The following is a 27,507-nucleotide window of genomic DNA, read 5'->3' as shown; positions in this document are numbered from 1 at the left end:
AAATCTTAAATGCCAAAGAGCCATTTTTATTTGATACTGGAGTTAATTTTGAGTAAGATAAAATGTTGAGATTTATTAAGGAAAAATGTAAAGTCATATATTTTGGCTGTGAAAACTGAATTGAAAAAAAATATAAGAGAAGAAAGTCATAGTTAGAGACCACTTTATCTAGGAAAAAAATGTTCTTGGTATGTTTTCTGGCTATGTTACCATGATGTCCAGGATTAAGTAGCTGATGATTCCTTTTATATTCTGCCTTTTTCATACTACATGCAGACTACTTTGTTAGGTCCTGAGCATTATATTGTGATGAGAAATGGATAATATGGAGAAAAGTGAAAGGAGAAACAGAGGGAGGTGTAGAGTCTCAATTCCATCCTACAAGAGAATTGAATGAAAGGACTTTAGTATATTTAATCTTGAGAAAAAAAATTAATTTCAGACTGAGGCAACTAGGTGGCAAAAAGACTTGCATTCAAAGCCCTCCTTTACTAGATGTGTCACCCTAGGCAAGTTACTTAACTTCTATTTGCCTTAGTTTCATAATCTCTAAAATAGAAATAACATCAGTACCTCAGCATTGCCATAAGGATTAAATGGATTAATTATTTTAAAGCATTTATCACAGTGCCTATCATAGTGAATGCTACACAAATGTTAGTTTTGTTGTTGCTTTATCATAACTACCTTCAAATATTAGAGAGGACATGAAATTCTGAGTAGCCCAGAAGGCAAATCCTGGAACAGGAATGTAAAAGTAATAAAGAGGTTAATTTAATCTTGATGCATGCAAGGGAAAAACTTCCAAATTATTAGTTTACTCTGAAAATTATACTGAATTGCTTTAGTGTGGCATTCACTTCTCACCTGAAGTCTATGAAAAAATGATGAATTACCAGTCACAAACTGTATGGTAGAGTTATTTTTTTCTCATAACTAGACTGGACTAAATGACTGTTGAGTTTCTTTCCAACTAAAAATTTTGTAGCTCTGTGATTTTTTGTGAAGTAAACTGTAGTATATCATCCATAATGGCATTGCCTTTGCATGCATACATAAACTTATATACATAAACACTTGCATATACATAATAAATATATCTATATATGAAGTTATATACAAAAACACACAAACCAGGGAAGACATTATCAAAATCATGAATGAATGGAAAGGGAAGTTGTCTAATATATAATGGGAAGAAGGAAGAAGGAAAAGAATCCAAGTGTTGTACTGCTTTAAAGATTTTTAAAGAACTCAACTGATTTTGTACTAATGTATATACCGCCATAAAAAATCATGGATGATCAAAAATCATGAATAATTGACTACTGAGTTGGTGGAAAGAGAGTATCATTGAATTCACTAATGCAATTAAAGTTTGAAGTATAAGTTTAAAAAGAAAACCTTAAGTATAAGCAGCCACAACTTGTTCTAGTTTTAATGAAAATAAGTACATTCTATGAGAATTCAAGTTCAGTTTCAAGGTCAAATTTTAATTCCAAACAGTCTTTATTTTTGTAAGTTATTTAAAATAACAATATGTACTTTTGCAAAGTAACTGCTACATTCCATTTTAGGTTACTCACCTAATGATGTTTAATTAGCAACTGAAAGATGAAACGTAAATTTAAAAGAATTTCTATTAATGTTTGGCATTCCATCTCTTATCTAAAAGTCCCAATTAGTTTGCATTTTCATAATTTAGGTTTTTCCCCCTTCCATTTAATTTGTATGTCATTTCTAATATTTCCCTATTTTATATTTAAATTCTATTTAAAATAAATTCATCTCTTCCATTAGTGAATACAGCTAGCTTTTTTCTAGATATGTTACTTTACTTTCATAATCATCATATTTTCTTTTCTGCCTCTATCAATTGAAATACAAAATGATCATGAACAACTGACTTAATCCTATTTCTTCAAAATAATAGTTAAAACTGTCACTTTATGTTATTTTTGACAGGCATGATTTAAAAAAAAAAGATTAAGAAGCTGACCGACTACATCCACATCAGACCCATTTGATAGAAAAGTTCAGTTTACAAGCTTGTCACCATTTTTAGGGAAATTAATGTAAGACCAAAATTGAAGGAAAATTTGATGGAAGTGTAGGATAGATAAAAAGGATAGAGCTATGAGAGGAGTCCTATAATATACATAGGACTGTGACCTTTTTCATTGATGTATGGGAATGAATAAATATATTCCAGTCTAAGTTCAAATATTTGAACCTTAAAACTATTGTATTGGATAATTAAGGCTATCACAGATAGCATAGCTCAATAAAAAAGAATTCTGAAGTTGAAGTCAGAGGACAGATTTCAGAACCTAGATTCAACTTGTTCACTGGGCATGATAGTCACAGGTTATAGGATGAAATTAACTGAGAAAACTGAGTTGTGACCCTGTAAGTCATGTCTTGTAGGCCATATATTAAATTTTTGAGATAATTCGGGCCCAAGATATTCAAAAATTCAATAATGGAAAAGAGTGAGTCACCATATTCTGAAGACATAATTTATTAGAGAGAGAGAGTAGGAATTGGGAGAAGAACACTCACACTCTAAGCATGCACTCTCTGTCTCTCCATTTGTTTCTGTGTGTATGTGTCTCTCTCCATAGTTCTCTGACTCTGTCACCATGTGTGTGTCTCTGGCTGTCTGTTTCTGTATGTGTGTCTCTCTCTTTCTCTGTGTGTGTCTGTGTGTTTTTGTCTTTGCTTCTCTCTATCTACCTCTTTCTATCTGTCTCTATCTTTTTATCTCTCTCTGCCCTTCATTATTGGTTGTTAAAGTACCCAAATTATTCAATCCAAAATGTCCTTAACACAATATAGAATTCCACAAAAGAAGTTGGTATGATTGAGTCCAGCGTAAGAGAGTGGCACAGTGATCCTGAGCAAACAAACTCTCAAAAACCCTAGGAAATTTTCTAGATAATGAATTACAGAGTGATTTTTCTTTTAAAAAATATAGAGTTGGGGCAGCTAGGTGGAGTAGTGGATAAAGCACCGGCCCTGGAGTCAGGAGTACCTGGGTTCAAATCCAGTCTCAGACTCTTAATAATTACCTAGCCGTGTGGCCCTGGGCAAGCCACTTAACCCCATTTGCCTTGCAAAAATGTAAAAAAATTTAAAAAATAAAAATATGGAGTTTATTTACTGAGAATAACCTATTCCAGTTAAATTAGAACCAGGGCAAAAAATAATTTGAACTTTAAAGATAGGGGCTTTAGGCCATATGGACAAATATTATATTAATTATACATATATATATACATATATTTCTATAGATAGAGATATTTATTCTATTCTTGAGACAACTAGGAAAATCGAGTTTTTGGCATGTGCATAACAATTTAGTTAAGGAATCAAGGATATCTCTTCTGAGTAGGAAATTTTGGAAAGAAAAGCAGTTTGTATAATCTGGCAGGAGATAGAGGTAACTTAAATTATAGTGGATGAATAATAAATATAATGTGTTAAAATAGTAAAATTATGTATATATCCAAATTATCATTTATGTACACCAAGACACTAAGGAAATTCCCTTCTCCAGTACATAGTTTCCTGTCTTGATTAGTAGATGGAGAACCTTAATTTGCCTTGTTAGTTTTCTTATTTGGCATCTATTAAAATCCTCTTCTATTGCCTTGTTCTATTTTCTTAGTAGTTCTATCTATTGCCTTGGCTTCAATTACAAAATTACATATTATACATCAGATTCCCATTTCAATTTGATTTTTCCGGTATTTACTGTATATCAATACTTAGACCTCTTAAACTCAACATGTCCAATAATTACCCCCCTAAAATCTATTCTTTCTATGATTATCTCTATATAGAAGAAATCATCTGTCTCTTTTTTAAAGTTTTTTTGAAAGGCAAATGGGATTAAGTGGCTTGCCCAGGGCCACACGGCTAGGTAATTATTAAGTGTCTGAGACTGGATTTGAACCCAGGTACTCCTGACTCCAGGGCCGGTGCTTTATCCACTGTGCCACCTAGCCACCCCAATCATCTCTCTTTTAGTCACTGTGATTAGTAATCTTGGAGCTTTCCCTAACTATTCAGTTTTCACTCCTCAAATCCAATTTGTTGCAATCTAATTAAATTTTTTACATTTATTATGATTTATTTAATATTATTACAATAATCTTGTTGTGAAAATAACCATAACCCACACACACCCACACATACAAAAAAATGAAATGGGGGGGATATGTACTTCAATCTGTGTTCAGATCTCATCAGCTCTGTCTCTGGGATGAGTTGCCTTCTTTATCAAAAGTTCACTAGAGAAGTTGCTTCAATATCTTTGCCCACAGTTGCTATACTAGGTGTATTTCCCTCCATTCTATTCCCACTCCCATTTATTCTATACCTTCTCTGTTCATGTTGTTCCTGCTCAGAAGTGTTTGGTTTCTGATTACCTTCTCCCAAGATCTTCTCTCTCTTCTATCACCCACTCCCCCCCTTCCCCTCACCCATCCCCCTTATCCCATCCCTCTCCTGTCATTTTTCTCTAGGGTAAAATAGATTTCTATACTTTATTGAGTGTTTATGTTATTTCTTCACTGAGCCATTTCTGATGAAAATGAAGGCTCACTCATTCCCCTTGGCTTTACCACTTCCAATCCATTACAAAAGGTTTTTAGTTGACTCTTTTATGTGTATCTTAGCCCATTCTACCTTTCTTTTCCTTTTCTTTCCTTTCTTCTCAGTACTTTCCTTTATGTCCCATTGACTCGATCTTTATACAATAGTATATCATTATATTCAAATTTCTCCTGTGTCTTATCTGTATACACTCCTTCTAACTGCTATCACAAATGAAAAGGTTCATATGAGTTATCTGTATCTTCTTCCCATATAGGGGAAAAAACAAAATTCACCCTCTGCGTGCTTCACCTGAGTCCTGTACTTGGAGATCAAACCTTTTGTTTATCTCTGATTCTTTCATCAGGAAAGTTTGAAAGTCCCCTGATTCATTGAATGTCCATCTTTTCCCCTGAAAGTGTATGTTCAGTTTTGCTGGGTAGTTGATTCTTCCTTGTAAACCAAGCTCTTTTGACTTCCAGAACGTAATGTTAATGAAGATATTGCCAAATCCTGTGTAATTCTGACTGTAGAGTCATGGTAGTTGAAGTGTTTCTTTCTGGCAGCTTTTAGCATTTTCTCTTTAACTTGGGAACTTTGGAATTTGGCTTTAATATTGTTGGGAGTTTTTCTTTTGAGATCTCCTTCACTTTTGAGAATTCCTTCACTTTCTATTTTACCTTCTGCTTCAAGCATCTCAGGGCAATTTTGTTGTATTATTTCTTGAATAAATAAAGCCTAGGCTTTTTTCCTGGTCATGACTTTCAGGTAGCCCAATAATTTTTAAGTTATTGCTTTTGGATCTGTTTTCTTTTTTATCTTTTTCTTTTTCCTATTTATTTTCATCCATATGCACATGCATTTTTTTAAGTTATAAAATTTCCTTCCATCCTCCCTTCCCAACCCCCTCCCTTCAGCAGTCAGGTTAACAAGGCACAAACAAGTGTTGGCTAGGTGGCACAGTGGATGGAGCACCAGCCCTGGAGTCAGGAGTACCTGGGTTCAAATCCAGTCTCAGACACTTAATCTGTGTGGTCTTGGGCAAGCCACTTAACCCAATTTGCCTTGCAAAAATCTAAAAATAAATTAACAAAACATTGTAAAACATATTTTGAAAAACATGTTTACAGATTAGTTATTTTTTTATATGAGGAATTAGGATTAAGGGGTAGATATACATAAGAGATCAGCTTATTTTGCTTTTCTTCCTCTGGATGAGGATAGCATTGCCCATAGTTGATCTAATAGTTGTCCTAGCTCACTGAACTATGGAGAGGAGTTGCTTCTATCAATGTTGATCATCTCACATTATTGTTGTTGATGTGTACATTGCTCTCTTGGTTCTGGCTCTCTTTTCTAGGTCAGTTGTTTTCTCAATGAGATATTTTACATTTTCTTCTAATTTTTGGTTCCTTTGGTATTGTTTTGTTTTTTCCTGATTTCTCACAAGTCATGGCTCAGTGGATTAGGATAGGTTCAAAAGAAACTGCAGTAAATGTTTACGTCACTCTACTATTTGACAAAACCTAAGACATTATGTTCTAGGATAAGAAATCACTATCTGACAAAAAATTTTAGGAAAATTGGAAAATAGTATGGCAAAAACTAGACATAGATCCACATCTCACAACCCATTCCAAAATTAGGTCAAAATAGATACAGGATTTAGATATAAAAAGTGATATCAATATAAATTAATAAGAACAAAAAATACTATCTATCCAATCTATGGAAAAGGCATAAATTCATGACCAAACAAGAATTAGAGCACATTATAGAGCACATTATAAACTGAAAAATGAATGATTTTTACTATACCAACTTAAAAAAACACTATTAAAAATCAATGCTGTCAATCTTAGAAGGAAAGCAGAAAGCTGGAAAACAATCTTTACAACTAAGAATTCTGATAAAGGTCTCATTTCTGAAAAATATATAGAATTTCATCAAATTCAAGTTATTCCACAATTGATAACTGGTCAAAGGTTATGAGCAGACAGTTGTCAAATGAAGAAATTAAGGCTACATATAATCATATGAAAAATGCTCTGAATCACTTTTGATTAGTGAAATTCAAATTAAAAAAACAATGATGTATCATCTCATATGTATTAGATTAGGTAACATGAGAAAAATGAAAAATGATCACTGTTGGAAAGCTTGTGAGAGATTTGGACATTGATTTGTTGCTGGTGTAGTTGTGAAAGTATCCAACCTTTGTGGAGAACAATATTGCACTGTGCTCTAAGAGCAACAAAACTGTCCATACCCTTTGACCCAACAATTCCAGTTCTAGGTCTATATTCAGAACAAATCATAAAAAATTGGGAAAATCCTACATGTTCCAAAATATTCATAGGAGCTCTTTTTGTAGTGGCAAAGATTTGGAAATTAAGGGTTTGCTCATCACTTGGGGAAGGGCTAAAGAAGTTATGGTACAGGAATACTATGGAATACTATTGTTCTATAAGAAACCATAAAGGATTAGACTCAAAAGAAGCATGGGACGACTTAAGGCATCTGTTGCTGAGTGATGGGAGTAGTACCAAGAGAACAATGCACACATTAACAATAACATTATGAGATGAACAACCATGATCGAAGCAGCTCCTCTTGGCCATTCAGAAGGCTAGGACAACTGTTTGACTGCTTATGGACTATATTATCCCCAACCAGAGGAAGAAAAACAAAACAAAAAAAAGGACACAGAAGGAAAAAAAAACTCTTCCAAATCTCATGAATACTCTATAAAATCATCTCTTATATATCTCTTTCCTTAATCTCAGTTCCTCATATCAAAAATTACTAATTTGTAAACATGTTTAACAAATTATGTGTGTAAAATGCTGACTTTTCCTTGTTGAGGGAAGTAGAGTGGTAAAGGTGGGTGGAAGCAAATTTTGTAACTTGGAAATATGCATGTGCATATGGATGTAAATAAATAATTAAAATTACTCATTCCAAGTAATTAATTAAATTTATTAACCATAATTAAGTAGACACTTTCTAACAATATAAAGAGAATTAGAAGTATCATTAAAATATTTATCAATTTTTGTGGTTAAATATTTATGTTTATCTGGACTGTTTCATTTCTCTCAGACTACTCACTGTCAGTAAATTTATTTACACCTCAGAAAATGTTTTTCTTTTTATTAAAATATAATAAAAATACTTAGTACATTTTCTCAGCTGATATTTGGAGGAAGAAAATTGGGGGGGAATTTAATAGTCTTTCCCCACAAACACATATAATGTATGTATAATTTTTAAGTGGAGAAAATAAACAAATTTCCAAAATATGTGGTATTTCAGATTTCAAGTGAAAAGATAAACAAAAAATAAGAACAAAAGTCTAAAAGTTTACTTTGTTCCAACGTCTCTAAGGAAGAAGGCTTATTGTTAGAATCACAAAGTAATGAAGAAATTTCTAATCCTCCTTAATTGCTGACTTCAGGTAGTTTTTTATATCAGTAGTGAATCATTCCTTCTGTTGAAAAGTTATTTTTTTCTTGAAAAAAATTAATTCGGGAAAGGGAAGCTCTAAGAAAAGGTCATTTTAAAAAACTAGACTGTCAAGTTTTTGTTTAATTTGTTTAAAAATTGTAAATTTATATTTTAATAAATATATCTATATGTTTAGCATTAATTTAATTTAAAAGAAAATTTTTTGAAATCTTGAAAGAAAATATTACAGTACATAAATTTAATTTTCATCATATTTCCTTTTTTACATCTTTATGGTTCTTAGGTAGGACTTGCTAAATAATAAATTATATGTCATTTAAAGGTCCTTATATCTCAGTGAACTCTTTTCAGTTAGTGTTTTTCAAAAAAAAAGATAAACATGTGGTATTTATTACAGAATATAGAAGAATCAATGGGGATTCTTCAAACTAGTTTGGACATCACATTTCTTAATTTTGTATTCATGTTTCTGAGTAAATATTTCCCCTAATCAGAAAGTTAGATCCTGTTAGTTGAAACTAGTTTTGTCTTTATATGGTCATGCCTGGCATTGAAGAAGTTCTTGGAATGATTTTTAAATTAGTCAATGAATAAATTAGATTTTTTTCCTTTGTACTTTTGCTTTAGGCAAGATTGTTAGTGTAACGTGGTATTCTTTATTATCTTAAAATGATTCTTTTAAGATATATGAGACAAATAAATGACTTTAAATATGAGACAACTGTTGATGCTCAAAAACATTTCATATATGTTTGGAGATGAAATGAAGTAAAAACAAACCTGTGTGTTGTAACAAACTATAGTGAAAACTTACTTTTTAGATCACAGGACCCCAAGATTCCTTCAAGAGGAAGCTAGGTATTATGACTATAATGGAAACAGAATGCTGTCAAGATAGCTGAGAAGCATGCATCTTCAGCCATTTAAAGTAAATCATGCAGCTGAAATAATCTTCATATTGTAGGTTACCTGCTACCTCCATTCGGTATGGATTAGGCAGCTAGGAGGTACAGTGGTTAGAATATTGGCCTTGGAGTCAGGAGGACAGAAGCTTGAATCTCATTTCAGAAAATTGACACTTACTATCTGTGTGACATTGGGCAAGTCACTTAACCTAGATTGCCTCTTCTCCAACTCATCTTCAGTTGTCCTGATTCCTATCTGGTCATTGGACCTAGATGGCTCTGGAGGAGATAGTGAGGCTAATGACATTACACAACACTCCCTCACTCAAATTCAATTCATGTGCTTGTCATGGCATCACCTCCCTGATGTCTTGGTCTTTTTCAAGAAGGAAGGAAGTACAAACATCATCATCTGAATGGACTGCATTAAAATCATAGAATTATCTGCTTTTCCCTTAAACATTTCCTGAGGAATTCACACCATGCTATATTTCCTTAGAAAATGTGTTTTATTATTCCAAAGCCTTATAGACTTTAGCAATTATGCATTTGTATTGAGGTTATTCAGATTATCTTCTTTGTTTATCCCCATGATTAAACTAAGAAAATTCATTTTAAAGTATGTTTGTGTGAGAGAGGAATGAAATCACTGACTTGTGATTTAGTGGTTGAAGAGAATGCCCAAAGAAACTCACTTCACCACATAACATGGGAATGTGTTTTGCAATTTATCATCTGCAATTTACCTGACGTAGTGAGATTTTAAGTGACATGACAGGGATTACTCAGTCAGAATATCTTGTTAGTAGGTCAGAAAACTTGATCTTCTTGACTTGAAGGCCAACTCTATATGCACTACACCTCACTGATTCCATTGTTGAAATATATAATTTCTTTAAGATATAACCCTTTTTTCCCTTCCATTTAGGCAAGGGAGAACATGGGAAGCCTTACCCTCTCACTGAAGAAGATCATGATGATTCAGCTTACAGAGAAAATGGCTTCAATATTTTTGTGAGCAACAACATAGCTTTGGAAAGATCACTCCCAGATATTCGCCATGCTAAGTAAGTAATGAAACACCTGATACCCAATTGGGCTATCTTAAGAAATGTATTCCTTTCATTAAGTTATGATTCTTTTACAATTTATGTTAGTCATCTATCAATGTTTATAGGGTACTGGAAAGATATTGGTCTCTAATTGAAAATGTGGATGATAAATTATAAAAAAAAACTTAAGTTAATTTCAAGTCATATAAAAGCTTATTGAGTTGTTTTGTATATGAGATAATCATTCCCTCTGATTTAGGAAAAAAATAGTAAATTCCTTGATTGTATCACTTGAACTTTTGAACATTTACCTCATATTTGAAGAATAGTATTTCATAGAGTAATTAGTTGGGATCTTGGAGGCACTTCAGAAGTCATCTCATGCATCTCTCCAGTTTTTACAAATGAATATATTGAGATCCAGGACTTGAAAACTTTTTCTCAGTTTTACCTCTTTAAAGGCATCAATTCCCTTAAGTCTCAGCTCAACTGATACTTCCTTGAACTAGTCTTTCTGGTTTCCACCTAATATTTAAATTGCTTGCTAAGGATCACACAAATAGTATTTGTCAAAGATAAGCTTTGAGTTCCATCTTCCCAGAATGATAAAGTGAAAAGGATTGTATGTGAAAAGGTTTATGATTTATAAGCAATTCCACTACTGTAAAAGGAATGAGGAAGATATACAATTTTCTAGTTATATGGTAGGAGGTAGTATTATACTATGGAAAGTGACAATGATCAAAACCTAAATATTTTAGCAGCACAAACAGAGCTGCTATAAATATTTTTGTAGGTGTAGGTAGGTCCTTTCCCCTTTTTTATGATCTCTTTGGCAAAAAGATGTAATAGGGCTTTTGATGTATCTAAGGATATGCACAAAACTTGCATCTTCTATGTAAAATTATAGACTTTTAGACATAGTTAAAATTGCTCTCCAGAATGGTCGAATTAGTACACAACTTAACCAGCAGTAAACAGTGTTTTAATTTTCCCACATCTCCAACATTTGTCACCTTCCCGTTTCCCATGACACAATCTGACAACTCTAAGCTAGTAGCAAAGACTTGTTTTAATTTGTACTTCTATCATCAAGAGTGATTTAGAGTATTTTTATATGCTATAAATAATATATGCTATAAATAGTATTATTTACTCTCTCTGAAAATCTTTGAACATTATTCAACTCAGAAATATTTTTACAGATTTGACTCAGTTTTTTTATATGCTTGAGAAATGAAGTATTGATCAGCAAAACTCAGTATAAAATGTTTTCACATTAATGATTACCAACATCTATTTAGCTCATCTTTTTTCCACCTGTTTATCCTGCTTGCTATCCTTTTGATTTATCAATTCTCAAATATTTTGCTTCTGATTTTTATCTCCCCAAAACTACTCTCCACTCCAGAAGTTTCTACCCAACCAATTCCATTCCCTTCCTACATTCTTACATGATAACATAGAATTCTACACATGATAATATAGAATTCTACACTGAACTGAATGAATATTATTCCTTCTTTTAGCCAATTCTGGTTAGTTGGTTCATGTACTCCACTTGCTGCTTCCCCCAGTTTCCCTTCAACTGTAAAATCTCTTTCAGGTCTCTTTTATATAAGATAATTTATCCCTTTCTACCTTTCCCCTTCCCTAGTGCATTTGTCTTTTTCCTACCTTAATTTTAATTTTTATAGATAATCATACTAGCACATTTAACTCACAGTTCTGATTTCTATGCATACGCCTATCTGAGCTAATAATGAAAAATATTTTAAGAGTTATAAATATCACTTTCTCATGTAGAAATATAAATAATTTAGCCATTTTGAATCCCTTATGATTTATCTTTCCTATTTATCTTTTATACTGTTTTGCATCTTGTATCTGAAATTCAGATTTCCCATTCAGATCATATCTTTTCATCAAAAATACTTGAGCACCAGTCCTGGAGTAAGGAAGACCGGAGTACAAATCCAGTCTCAGACACTTAATAATTACCTAGTTGTGCGACCTTGGGCAAGTAACAAGCCCATTCTTGCAAAAACTAAAACTGAATACTTGAAAGTCCTCTATTGCATGGATTACATTTTTTCTCTTTAAGGATTATAATCAGTTTTTTGGGGGGTAGATGATTCTTTGTTATAAATCTAGGCCTCTGGAATATCATTTCCAAACTCTCTCTTCCTCTAGTAGTAGAAGCTATTAAATCTTGTGTTATCCTGACACTAGTTCCATGATAATTGAATTGCTTCTTTAGGGATTCTTGTAGTACTTTCTCCTTGATCTGAGAGGTCTGGAATATGGCTGTGATATTCCTGTGAGTTTTAATTTTGGGTTCTCTTTTTGGAGGTGATCAATAAAACCTTTCAATTTCTATTCATTCTCTGGTTCTAGAATATCAGGGTATTATCCTAGATAACTTCTTGAAATATTGATGTCTACACTTTTTTTGGAATTATGTCTATCAGGAAGATCAGTAATTTTAAAATAATTTCTCCTGGATCTATTTTCCAAGTCAGTTGTTTTTCCAAAGAGATACATCACATTGTCTCTATTTTTTTCATTCTTTTAATTTTGTTTAATTGTTTCTAAAAGTCTCAAAAAGGTATGTTTCCACTTTCCCAAGTCTAACTTTTAAGGAATTATTTTTTCAGTGAGTTTTTGCACCTCCATTTCCATTTGGCCTAGTCTGCTTTTTAAAGAATTCTGCTCAGTGAATTTTGAGTATATTTTCTTTCCTTTACAGTTCTACTTTTTTATTATATAAATATTTTATTTATTTTAGAATTATATGCAAAGTAGATTCTACCTATCATTTTTGTAAGGTTTTGAATTTTACTGAAGGCAATCTGATAATCTTTACACTGTTTCCATTCATCAAAACTGAGAGGAAAAACATATGCTAGAGGAAGAAATAAAATAGCAGAGACAGCAAAATTATGAAGCACATAAGAAAACTTAAAAAAAAAGAAAGTAATAATCTTTGATCTTTGTTTAAACTCCACAGTTCTTTCTCTGGATACAGATGGTATTCTCCAAAATAGATACCCTAAAATTGTCCCTAATTATAGCCCTGATGGAATGAGCAAGTACATGAAGGTTGATCATCACCCCTATGATGCTATAAGGGTGGATAATGTTCTTCTGGATCTGATCATCATGCTCAGCATTCATGAAAGTTTTTTCAAGCTTCTCTGAAATCCTATCCCTCCTGATTTCTGTTAGAACAATAGTGTTCCATAACATACATATACCACATTTCATTTAGCCTTTCCCCAACCAATGGGCATCCCCTTGATTTCTACAGAGTTGCTATGAATATTTTTGAGCAAGTGATATTTTTAACGTTTTTCATTATCTCTTCGGGCTTTAGACCTAGTAGTGATATTGCTGAATCAAAGGGTCTGCACATCTTTATTGCCCTTTGGGCATTTCCAAATTGTTCTCCAGAAAAGTTGGATCAGTTCACAGCTTCACAGCATTAGTGTCCCAGATTTCCCACATCCCTTCCAACATTGATCATTGTGCTTTCTGGTCATATTGGCCAATCTGAGGTGTGTGGTGGCACCCTAGAGATGTTTTAATTTGCATTTGTCTAATCAATAATGATTTAGAAAAATTTTTCATATAACTATAGATAGCTTTGATTTCCTCAGCTGCAAATTGCTTTTGTATATCCTATGACCCTTTGTCATTTGCCAAATAGCTTGTTATTTTTTTAAATAAATTTGACTTACTTCTCTGTATATTTGAGAAATGTGTCCTTTGTCAGAAACCTAAGTTGTAAAAATTATTTCCCAACTTACTAAATTTCTTTTGATCCTGGTTATAGTGTTTTTGTTTCTGCAAAAGCTTTTTAATTTAATGTAATCAAAATTATCCAGTTTGCTTTTGATGTTGTTCTTTATCTATTCCTTAGTCATAAACTGCTCCTTTCCATAGATCTGACAGGTAAACTATTCGTTATTCTCCTGGTTTGCTTATAATATTGTTCTTTATGTCTAAATTCTGTACCCATTTGAGCTTATCTTGATCTAATTCATGTTTCTGCCATACTCTCTTCCAATTTTCCCAACAGTTTTAATTGAAGAGTGAGTTCTTATGCCAGAAGCTGGACTCTTTGAATCTATCAAATAGCAGAACTCTATAATCATTTTCTGTTATCTCTTTTACATCTAGTCTATTTCCCTGTTGTATCACTCTATTACTTAGCCAATACAACACAATTTTGATGACTGGTGCTTTATAATATCATTTTAGATATGGTAAGACTAAACTGCCCTCTTTTGCACATTTTTCATTAAATCCCTTGATATTCTTGACTTTTTTTCTCCAATGAATTTGGTTACATTTTTTTCTAGCTCATTAAAGTAAATTTTTGTAAGTGTGATTGGTATGATACTAAATAAGTAGCTTAAGCTTGAAAGAAATGTCAATTTTATTATATTAGTTCAGTCTATCCAAGAACAGCTAATATTTACCTACTTATCTAAACCTGATTTTATTTGTGTGAAAAGTGTTTTATCATATTTTTCAAAGGGTTTATGAGTATACCTTGGCAGGTAGACTCCCAAGTATTTTACATGATTTCCCTTTCTATCATGCTGCTCTATCTTGCTATTATTTAGAAGTGCTGAGGGATTATTTTATATACTGCAACTTTGCTAAAGTTGATAATTGTTTCTAGTAGTTTTTTTAGATGATTTTTTAGCATTCTTTAGGTATACCATCATGTCATTTGCAAAGAGTGAGAGTTTTGTTTCTTCCTTCCCAGTTCTAATTCCTTCAATTTTTTTTCTTCACTTATTGTTGAAGCTAATATTTCTAATAAAATATTGAATTGTAGTGGTGATAAAGGGTGTTCTTGTTTCATCCCTGATCTTATTGGGAATGTCTCTAGCTTATCCCCTTTGCATATAATGTTTGTTGATGGTTTCAGATAGATACTGCTTATCATTCTAAGGAACAATTGATTTGTTTCTTCTCTTTCTACTGTTTTATGATTCTGCTTTTCAAGACATTCTTCTTTTCAGTGGAATGCTGCCTCTTTTGCCATTTACCTTCTTTATCAAGCTCTTGGCTTCTTTTCTTCACAATTTTTCCTTATTTCATTTATCTTACCAATTTTTCTTTTACTTCTCTTGATCTCAAAAATGCTTTCCAGCTCTACCACAGGTTGAGACCAATTCATATTTTATTTTGAAGCTTTGGATGCAGGAATTTTACTTTCATTGTCTTCTCTGAATATCTGCTTTGCTCTTCCTTGAAACATAGCAACTTTCTAACATTACAATTTTTTCTGTTGTCTACTTATTTTCTAATCCATTTCTTGACTTTTTACTCTGATAAAATTCAACTCTGCTTTCTAAGTAGAGTGGGCATTGTCAGATTTTTGTGTTGTTGTTTTCAGAGGTAATTCTGGGGATCTATAAGATTTTAGTTCTTCTAATGTGGAATGATCAAAGGAGAGGTACATTTCCTACTCTCCTGTTTTGTGTGCCAGTTTTTGAGCAACCACAGGCATTCTTTTTTTATTTGTTTATTTATTCATTCATTCATTCATTCATTCATTGATTTCTTGATTGATTGATTCGTTCATTTATTTATTTATTTTCATCCATATGCACATGCACAATACCAAGTAGTAAAATTTCCTTCTATCCTCCCTTCCCACCCCCTTCCCTCAGCAGGGACCAGTCAGCTTAGCATTTTACATGCATATTTTGATGAATGTTTACAAATTAGTAATTTTCAACTTGAGGAATTTACATAAGAGATAATTTTTATAAAATGTTCAACAGTTTTGGAAGGGTTGTTTTTTCTGCTTTTTTTATTTTGTTTTTCTTCCTCTTAATACAGTCCATAGCCAGTCAAATGTTATTGTCCTAATTCTTTGGACTGCCAAGTGGAGCTACTTCTATCAAGTTTGGTCATCTCATCATGTTGTTGTTGATGTGTACCTTGTTCACTTGATTCTATTCCCTTTGCTCAGCATCAGATCCCATAAGTCATTCTATGTTTCTCTGTTGGCTGACCATTTATGATTACTTATAGAATACTAGTATTCCACAGTATTCATGTCCCATAACTTGTTTAACCATTGCCTAATTGATGGGCATCTCCACAAGTACTCTTTCAACCCAAGAACTGTGACCGGAACTCTGCTCCCCATGACTGAAAACTCGGCTATACTAATATTATTCCACCCACTGTGACTAAGACCTAGAATTATGACCCAGATGCAAGTAAAGGCAGTGCAAATGAAACCTTTTCTTGGTGGCAGCAAAATAACCCCTGTAAATCTTCTGACACATTGTATGATCCCCTTACCATATTTTAGCTGAGAAATGTGGAAAAAATTGACGCTGTTACTGATTTAGTTGACTCTAAGTCTGCTTTTGATTTGTTGGGGCAAAGATTGCAATGGCAAACCCTGTGCTAGACTGTGCATCTCTCTCATCCTATGGCAAGAGACCTTTTCTGCCAACATTCTAAGTTGTCTTGGTCTGGAAATATTTTTCCTCTCCATCTTTTTTGTATTTTTTGTCACTCTAAAATTTTGTTATGAGTCATTATTTAAATTATTTGGAGATATTTGGGTAAGCATTCAGGTGAGCCGTTGCCTTTATTCTGCCATCTTGGATCTACCTCCCACTGTTCTTAAAATATCCATTTGGATCAAATAATGTGTTATTTCAGATTGAATTTAGTGATGGCTAAGGAAAATGATGTTACAAATATTAAAGTATTTTTTACTTTTATTTTTAGCTCAGAAATTATACTATTTAACTAAATGTGACATATTCATACAGAATGTGTTGTAAGAAATATATATATATATATATATATATATATATATATATATATATTTCTGTGCTTCTAAGATCAATCAATCAATAAACATTTTAAAACTCCTACTATATAACAGATACTATGCTAAACACTGAGAGAAAAAGAGACAAAAGACAATCTCTACCCTCAAGAATCTCAGAATCTCCAGTGGAGACAAAGATGATATTAAGACTTGAACCTGATCAATTGTAAAAGTATGGAAAAGATGGCTAAATAGTATTTTATAGAAAAAAATCCCAAGTGAAACTGTTAGCCCAGTATGAAATACTGATAAGAGAACTGTGTTTTGGGGGTAGAAAAACTAAAACAATCTACAGCTCTGCTGACATGATGGAAATAATGGCTTTACACAGTACCAAAGGGAAAATCTTTATTTCTACCTTTAGCTATATTCTATTCAACCTTTTCTAGAATCTTGGTTCATCCTTTAGGTGTCCTTACAGTTTTAAGTCCCTTACTTTTAACTAGATCCTTTCCATTAAAAACAAATATGACTGTTTCCTTTAGCCTCAAAAACTAAAACCTGTCCAAAATTCCTCTACCTCCTCAAATATAGACAATTTCTCTTCCCCCTTAACTGTCATTTGAAAGAAACAATATATTTTTATGAATTTATTTTCTCATCAAGAGCTCAAAAACAGACAAATTTAAATTTTAAAAGTATAAATTTTAAAAGTATAAATTTTTAAATATATCAGAAAATACATAATCTAACCTATAAGTAAACCAAAAACCCTTGACAAGTCATTTTTTCAACATATAATTGAAAACTTATTCTGGGCTAGAAGTCATTAACCCATAAGACAGTTTATTCCAATTTGAAGAGCTCTAATTATTTTTGAGGTTTCTTTTTCCTTCTTCAAGTGTATCAAATATTTCAACAGCATTGGTACCTATATTTGGCTTTCATATAACAATTACTTAAATGACTTCCCCCAGGGTGACACAGGTAAAATATCTAAGGATGGATTTGAATTCAGGTCTTTTATATTCCAGTCTCACTGTTTTATTTTTCACACTGCTTAGCTGTATAGAAATATATTTACTTCCCAAAGCTGTATTTCCATTGCCAAACATTAGATAGAAGTCAAATTATATCTTCTAACTATCTTCAATAAATTTCTTCATTGACTTCCTTCCAGTTTCTGAAAATTAGTTTGCACAAAAATCAATCACTATTTCTCCTTTTGTTATATAGATAACTCCACAAGTTTTCTAGTAATCTAAACTTGAAAATCAAACCCCTTTTTATCTTCTTTCTTTTCTAACCCCTTATCCATTTAGTTGCCAATTACATTGAAGATACATGTCAAACATCTTGTCTGTTTTCCAATATGACTATAGCAATTTTAAACGAGGCAATTTTTTTCTTTCTCAGACTATCATAATAGCCTTCTAACTTGTCTACTTTTCTCTATTATCTCCTCTCTGCAATTTATCTTTCATAGCCCTGCCTGATTAATATTTTAATATAAAGTCATCATCTGCTATTTTTCTAATCAAAGATTTTCAGACCTCACAGCTGCCTAATGAATGAAACATGAATTCCTAATCCTAAAAATTCAAGTGTCTAAACAAACTGACTTATCTGAAGTTTTATACTTATTTATACTACTCTTTAAAAAGTTCATATTATGTCCAAATTGCACCACTTTTTGTCCCAATTTTTTCTTTCAACATTCTATTATTTTCTCGAACTTCCTAATGTTGTTTAAGTTTATTTGTTCCCAATTTCTAGAATAAAATGTTTATTTTGTTCTTAACTATCTCCTAAATTTATTCTATTCTTCAAGTCCCAATTCAGGTTGGTTTAGCAAATGATTTTCTGCAAGAAAACAAACATACAAGCAATCCTCCCAAATATATCTTTATAATCACACCATTTTTTAAATCAGACTTTTATGTAATCAGACTTTTGATGTTGCCTTTTTTGCTCCATACAATTTTATTTGTTTCTTTATTATTATCTGTTTTCTTTTTATGTATTTTTTGACTTTATTTCCCCCAGTTACATACAAAAAAATTCAGCATTCACTTTTAATTCCTTGAATTCCAAATTCTCTTCCTTCCTCACACCCCATTCCCTCATTGAGAAAGCAGGTGTTTGGTATAGGTTAAAAATGTGTAGTCATGAGAAACATTGTCACTGTAGTCATATTGTAAAAATAAAATATAACTCCTACCCTATAAAAAGAGAAGCCTAGAGAAAAATAAAGGGAAAAAGCGTGCTTCAGTCTGTATTGAGAGACCATCAGTTCTGGCTTTGGGATAGATAGTAAACTGATGGTGTTCTCTTGGATCACAGTGTTGCTTAGAAAAGGTAAGTCATTCATAGCTTAACATCCTAAAATTTGCTGTTACTTTGAATATAATACAATTCCTATCGCATTTTCTCATGTAAGGTTTTACAGAGAACATCTTATTCATCATATCTTTTTTGTTTGTTTTTGCAAGGAAGGAATTAAGTGACTTGTTCAGGGTCACACAGCTGGATAATTATTAAATATCTTAGGCTAGATCTGAACTCAATTCCTCCTGACTCCAGGGGGTACTCTATTTACTGTGTCACCCACATTTCCCTTACTCATCATTTCTTATCATCAAACAGTTTTTCATCTCAATAGCTTACCACAATTTTTTCAGTCATTTCCCATCCAATGGACTTCCCCTCAGTCTCAAGTTCCTTGCTGCAAGGAAAAAACTTCTCTAAATATCCTTATACATAGAGGATCTTTTCCTCCCTGTTTATCATCTTTTCTGGAATATAGATCATAGTAGTGGCACTGATAGGTCAAGGGATAGACATGGTTTTATATCCTTTTGGGTATAGTTCCAAATTCTTATACTGAATTGTCAAATCATTTCTTTATTTTCATCCATATGCATTGTATGTTTCTAAGTTACAAAATTTCCTTCCACCTATCCTTCCCACTCTCCTCCCCTCAGTGAGGAACAGTCGGGTTAGCATTTTACATAAATATTTTGATAAACAAGTTTACAGATTAGTAACTTTAGATATGGGCAATTAGGAATGGGAGAAAGTGATACATAAGAGATAATTTTTGTAGCGTTCATCACATTCTGAAAGGTGTTTTTTTTTGTTCAGTTGTGTTTTGTTTTGTTTTTTCCCTCTGGATGAGGAGTCTAATACAGGTGTCCTAGCACTCTGAACTGCTGAGAGCAACTGAGAGCAACAATTAAGGTTGTTCATATCATGATGCTGTTAATGCCTATGTTATTATCCTGGTTCTACTCCATTCCCTAAGCATTGGACCACAGAAGTCATTCCATGCTTCTCTAGAGTAGACCATTTATAGTTTCTTATAGAACAATAGTATCCCATATTAATCTTGTACCATAACTTGTTTATCCATTGCCCAATTGATAGGCATCCCCTCAATTTCCAGTTCTTTGTCACTACAAAAAGAGCTATTTTGGAACATGTGGGACTTTCCCAATTTTTTATGATTTCTTCTGTATATAGACCTAGAACTGGAATTGCTGGGTATAAAAAGTTTATTATTCTTTGGGCATATTTCCATATTGCTCTCCAGAAAGGTTAGATCCTTTCACAACTCCACCAGCAATGCATCAATGACCCAATCTTCCCACAACCTCTCCAACATTACCCTTTTCTCACCTTGGCCAATCTGATAGGTATGAGATGATATCTCATTGTTATTTTAATTTGCATTTCTCTAATTAATAATGATTTTCACATGATTATATATATATATATATATACATATATGTATATATATATATATATATATATATATATATATATATATATATATAAAACTTTAATTTCTTCATTTGGAAGCATTCTGTCATTGACTATCAAATGGGGAATAACTTATGACCTTATAAATTTGATATGATTCTCTCTATTTTATAGAAATGAGACCTTTAACTGAACTCCTATTTGTCAAGATTACTTCTCAACTTTCTGCTTTCCTTCTAATGTTGGCAGCATAGATTTTTATTGGTACAAAACTTTTTTAATTTAATAAAGTCAAAATCATTCATTTTGCAATTTACAATGTACATTAATTTTGTTTGGTCATAAAATTTTCCCCTTTCCATAGATCTAATAGATAAATTACTTTTTGGTCTGTTAATTTAACTATGATATTGCTCTTTATATCTAAGTCCTGTACCCATTTTGATCTTATTTTGGCATAAGGTATGAGATGTGGATCTTTGCCTAGTTTGCCTAGTTTTTGCCACACTGTTTTCCAGTTTAACCAACAATTTTTATCAAATAGTGAATTCTTACCCCTGAGTCTGATGTCTTTGGGTTTGTCAAATTGAAGATTGCTGTACTCATTTATTGAGACAACTTTTGAACCTATCTTAATCCACTGATCCATTACTCTATTTCTTAACCAGTACTAGACAATTTTGATTACTGCCAATTTATAATATAGTTTAGATCAGGTAGAGCTAGGCCCACCTTCCTCTAAATTATTTTCATCAATTTCCCTTGCTATTCTTGCCCTTCTGTTACCCCAGATTAATTTTGTTACTATTTTTTCTAGCTTGGTAAAGTAATTATTTGTCTGTTTCATTGATATGGAACTGAATAAGTAATTTCAGTTCTTGATAATTTCTCAAAAAAATAATGCCTGGGCTCTCTTTTTAGTCGTGGCTTTCAGGTCACAGTATAGTTAAAATATTTCCCTTGGATATGTTATTCAAGTCAGTAGTTTTTTTTTTTTATGAGCTATTTCATATTTTCTTCTGGTTTTAATTCTTTTGATTTTGTTTTATTGTCTCTTGATTTCTCCCAAAAATCATCAGCTTCTCTTTATTCCTTTCTATATTTTTTTTGTTTGTTTTTGACTTTTGCAAGATAATAGGGTTAAGTGACTTCCCAAGGTCACAACAGCTAGGTAAGTATTAAGTGTCTGAAGCTGGATTTTAACTCAGGTCCATTTGGCCACCACTTCAGTATTGTTTTGTTTCCCCTTCACCAAGCTACTGACTTGGTTATCATGATTTTCTCACATCATTTTCATTTCTCTTCCGAGTTTTTCCTTCTTCCTCCCTTACTTAATTTTCAAGATCTATTTTGAGCTCTTCCATTAACTAGTACCAATTCATATTTTTCTTGGAGTCTTTGGATGTAAAAATTTTGATTATGCTATCTTTTTTATGAATGTGTATTTTTCCTTTGCATATGACCATAATAAATGCATATGGTCAGATTTTTTTCTTCAGTTGTTTGCTTATTTCACTACACTATGAATTGATATGAACTCTTTGTTAAGGGAAGGGATCTGTTTCCAGAGTGGAGGACATACTGTCCCAAGCCTTTGAGGGTTTTTTTTAATAAATGTTTTTAGAAATACTTCTAGAGATCTGCAAGTTTTTGATTCTGCCAAGGTCTTAGCAAAGGTTATGACTCCTCTCATGATCTGTGATCTTCTCAAGGTTATGACTCCTCTCATGATCTGTGATCTTCTCTGTGGGTGACCATAAGTACTCATGTCTGCCCTGGAACTATAAGCAGTCCTGATCTACTATAGGAGAAAGCTAAGTTGTACTTCTGCTCCTCTTCTTGGGGTTGTGACTCCAGACTATGACCCAGATCTTAGTATGGGCAAAGCAACAGAGTCCTGTCTAAGTGATAACAAAGAGACCCCTTCCCCTCCCAGGAGAAGCTGATGATGATTATGATGATAAATCATTGGTTCCCAAAGCCTGCTCCTGGTCTCCTGGAATTGGGTCTGCATTGCTGGGACCAGCTCTGCATTGTGCTCCAAACTTATCACAGTGCAGCAGAGTTTTATTGCTGACCTTCCAAGTTGAACTTGGCAATCCCTGTATTGTAAGATCTGGTAATTGCCATTGGTACCACTCACCCAGTCACTTCAGTTTTGTTCTGTTTTTTTTTTCCTGGATGGCTGAGACCAGCTTGCACTGATGCAATCCAGGTTGCACTGTGGGGTACTTTCCAACCACATTGCAGCAGATCCTTCTCCCCTGATCTTTCAAGTTGTCTTGGACAGGAATAGTATTTCACTCAGTGTTTTTTTGTTGGTTCTACCACTATAGAATTAGTTTAGAGTTTTTATTTATAGTATTTGAAATGATTTGGGGGAGAGCTCAGATGAGTCACTGCCCTTACTTTGGCATCTTGGTTTAACCTCCAATGTTGACTTTTTTATTAAGACATTAGATTCATTAAAGGAAGGATTTCCACATACAAATTGCTCCCCATGATTGAATAGAAAACATAGAAGGTTTTGTGAAAGATTTCCCTCATTCTATTGTATACAAATTTTATTTTTAAAATTTCTTATATAATTTATCCTGAGCATCTTCCAAGAATTTATTAAATTCTTTTTTCTATGTGAAAATCATCTCTTCCCCTCTCTCTCTCCTTATACTATTGAAGGAAATGTCTTCATTATTTTCTTCTTCTTTACATACCTATTGCCTATTAAAATCTCCTTTTCAGGTTAGGTATTTATTAAAATTTTACCAAATTGAATATACTTTCTCCTCATCAAATATTATAAAAGGTCTTGTGTTTAAATTTGAGGCTATATTTTAAGAAGAATATTAGAAAGTTGAAATCTCTTTAGCACAGTCTTATTGTACCTTATTATTTGAAGGAAATTCAGTCTATTCCGACTTACACCCTCCAAAAATTATAATTTCTTCTATAACATATTTAACAAGTAATCATGCAGCCATTGTTGAATGACATTAGAATACTATCCAAAAGAGGATTATCAATATAGTCAGAAGATTGTTGATAAAGACTGCCAAAGCACAGATCTCCATTTCACATCAACAATGGTGTGAATGCTGTTCTTGTTTTTATCTACGTGCTTTACCATATAGAAATAAAACTTATTTCAGTACTAACTTCATGAGTACCAATTTCCTATAACTCTTCAAACCTAAGTTTTTCTTCTAATCTGAGTCAGAATGCCAAATAAAAATTGTCATCATTGTGAGCAAGTAGTATTATACAGGAAATGTTCAAAATGAATCTTGGTCAACATTTATTCAGGAGTTTCTTGGGCTAAATTATTTCTAAAAGACATTTCCAAATTAATAATGTTTTCTATTTTTTTTCAACATTGTCATTTGATTAACTGAAATCAAATGGGAGTGTTATATTTCTGCTTAGCTACTCATCTAATTGAAATGGAATATAGTAGTTACTTAATAAATGCTTCTTGAATGAAAGAATAATATGCATTCCTTTATCCAACTTCATATGACAGCACCACATTTGAAACAATTTAAAATTCAATCAAAGAAAAGCCTAGAATATAAATATCATTGTCATCAAAGGACATGAGGCACCTATGTTTCTTTTTCATAGTATCAGATGAAATGTATTGGGATATGTTAACCTGGTAGAAAAGTCCTTTTCCACATGGTGTTTTGGAGTTCCAAAAATAAAGTGTTTTCTGTTTTTATTGTAATAGAACTTCTCACTCTACTATAATCCAACTTGTGCAAACATTGCATTTTTGTTCTGAGGCTTCTAAAGTAAAGTAATTTCACTAAAAATTACCAAGTATGTCGGGACCATTTAATTTGAAAGATACCAAAATGCTGTGAGCATTTGCTCAGTTGTTTCGTGCCTCAGTGGAGACATTAAGCAGGCAGATTCAGAAACTTCTGCACCCAAGAGCTTTGGTAGAAATAGGAAAGGAATAAAAAGAATGGGTATGGAGAATTAGTTAAAATAATAACTGGGCAGTTAGATTAAATTTGTATTACATGCTTAGTGGAAGCCTTTAAAACCAAAAGAGTCCTTTAAAACCAAAGAGAAAGTAATCAATTATGATGTATATCTGTTGTTTAATAAACACTACATTTCATCTTATAATTCACTTGAAAAGAAGGCTTACAGGCTTCCTCCAAAGGCTTTAAATAAATTTTCATTTCCCAGCGTAGATCTCCATAGGATTAATTTGAAGACAAATTCATTTTTTCCCTTTAGTGAATGTTTTTAGATATATTGTTTATGCCTTGTGGTTATCCAAATTATCCCTAGGTCACCAGAAATTATCTACAGTAATTCTCACTGGCCAAAAATATTTCCAGTTATGTGAAATTTTAATACATAATTGCACAGCATCAAAGAAGCATTAAATTATATTTGTTGGCATGATGAATATTCTCTGAGAAATGACCCCTCCGTCCTCAAATTTGTGTTCATTTTGAACACACTACTCATGGAAACACTGAGGAAAACCACTGGAGTCCAAAGAAAGCTAAAATGTTGATTTTTCTTCCTCAATATTCTACTGGCAATTTAATCATTGAAGCCATTATATTTCTTGAGACTTTGCCAAGAGTCAGATGTTTTGCAGCTTCATTTGAATAAAGTGAAATGGAGAGGATATTTTTTAAGTTATATCATCAGTTAGGTATCCATTTCAGCAGGAAAAAAAAGAAATTTACCGGTCATCAAAAGGCAGGCAAACTATTTTGAAACTTCCTGATATACTTCCTTGCTCCAACTTTTCTTGGAAATTAGAGTAAAACATTTTTTGTTCATCTCAGGAATTTTAACTCCCTGTATATTCTCTTTTTAAATGTTTTCCCCCTTTTTTCTTGAATAACAATTTTAATGCATTACTAGATTAATTTTTCACAGACTCTCTATCCCTTTGATGACCACTTCAAAGTCTTAAGTCATAATATCAAATCTATCTCCTATCTGAAGCTTTTGAAATTTACTTTTCTAAAAGTTAAAGAATAAGTGTTGACTGTTGCTTTGTTTTCATTTCTTGATTTTTCAACATCAATATTTGTATGGTTACATTCTTTCCAAAGTTCCTATCACTGAAACTTTATCAAATTTTTTGGATTTTTGCAAGGCAAATGGGGTTAAGTGGCTTGCCCAAGGCCACACAGTTAGGGAATCATTAAGTGTCTGAGACCACATTTGAACACAGGCACTCCTGACTCCAGGACCGGTGCTCTATCCACTGTGCCACCTAGCCACCCAATCAATTTTCTTCTTGATCAAATTCAAACAGTTATAGCATGTCTCTATATTTTGTCTTCAGAGAAAGGAAATGTTAGACCATGTAAGCTAAAGAATTCCTATGACACTCTTATTAGAATGAAACTCTCAGTATGAATATATAGAGTTAAAGTTCATCATTTCTATTATATTATTTTTTGTCACATTTATGGCAGGAAAGAATCCCCATATTCCATATCTGTCAGGGTGGTTCAAATTATATTCCCTCAGTAATTACTTTTCTTTCTCTTTACTTTGATCATCAATCAAATTTTAATGACAACTTTGTTCATCCCAAGATTCTTAGAAGGTACTATCCTATTGTAGAAATTAGTCTGCCTAATAGAACACGGTTATACCAGGTGTGCATTACAATTCATAATAGTAACTTTTTCATCTCTCCTTTTAATGTTGCTGAACTTTGATTTGATTTTTAATAGTTTTTCTGTTACACTAATAGTATGAACACTCATTAGTCTTTTGAGATTGTTGTTATAGATTACCTTTATGTTTCAGATATAGAAATGACAGAGTTCAAAATATTTTTGAGTTACCTATCAGTTTATCAAGAGCACCTACTAAGATTATTTTTTTTATTTTTTAATGCTGAGGGCAAGAGAGTAGGGGAGGGATGAACATTTAAACAGATGGTACAAAATTATTTTTCATTGTTTTTTACTTTCATAATAAAATTATTTAACTTCTTTCTTTCATACTCTATGTAATAGTTCAAGTGAACTGAGCACTAATTCAAACTAATTCAGATTCAAACTAACATATCTATTTTGTGCTTTTCATTTATCAGGTGCTATTATTGCATTTAACCTTCTCAAAAACTCTTCATATTTTTAAAACCACCCCACCACATTTTAGTCTTGATTTCTTAATTAGGGGAAAACATGCATTAATTAAAAATAGACCAAAGGCTAAGTATTAAAAGTCCTTTAGCATGTCACAATAATCATGTTCAGAAAAACTGAAAAAAACATGATCATACATCAGGAATTGTCTATAAATTAGCAGTCAAGTTGCGTGAAAGATGTCAAAAAATTGAAACATGTAACCTTCTAGCATATTATTAATGAAGATCAGCCTGGGTTAAGGAAGGTGGGAGAAAGGAGAGAGAGATTTCATTTTTATTCTTAGTCAGGAAGAGAGAGGGACAATGAGAGGAAGAAGGGAACAGAGAGAGACAGAAACAGTGAAAGAGATACAGAGACAGAGATTTAGAGAGAAAGACCCAATTTCTTTTATTTAGCCAAAGGAGGAATTCGTTATATATCTCATCATCCCATTGGTATACCAGTAGCAGCCTAGGATTAGCTAGTGCCTGTATCTGCATTAGGAGACAACAACAATTGGATTCAGATTCATCTCACTTAAATGGAAACTTCTTAAGCAACTCACAAAAGGGAGAAAAGAAATTCCAGTAACTTGGAGCTATGAGCTACTTCTTTGTCAAGTGTGAGTTAGTTTCTGTCTTTCATTATTGAAGAAAATCAAAGTGACAACACTGTATTTGAAACAAATTACAGTGTGTTTGACTGTGGCTGATCAAACCAATATGAGCTCAAAATGCTCTTTCATAAGTCATTCACATATAGTCCATTTGAACACCTGAAGG

The 27,507-nt window shown here is 32.5% G+C and overlaps 1 protein-coding gene across 1 annotated transcript in view; it reads left to right on the top strand.

The window, feature by feature from the left end:
• The window catches only part of GALNTL6 (polypeptide N-acetylgalactosaminyltransferase like 6), a 1,756,803-nt gene that overhangs the window by 631,991 nt on the left and 1,097,305 nt on the right, over window positions 1-27,507 (top strand). The window contains exon 3 of the mRNA XM_074228966.1: window positions 9,901-10,039. Coding sequence (XP_074085067.1) covers window positions 9,901-10,039 — 139 coding nt within the window. The remainder of the gene's footprint in view (window positions 1-9,900; window positions 10,040-27,507) is intronic.

This window comes from Macrotis lagotis, chromosome 3 (assembly GCF_037893015.1).
Source record: "Macrotis lagotis isolate mMagLag1 chromosome 3, bilby.v1.9.chrom.fasta, whole genome shotgun sequence".
Lineage (NCBI taxonomy): Eukaryota > Metazoa > Chordata > Mammalia > Peramelemorphia > Peramelidae > Macrotis > Macrotis lagotis.
Note: the sequence above shows the minus strand (reverse complement) of the source record. Positions and strands in the feature narration are given on the sequence as shown.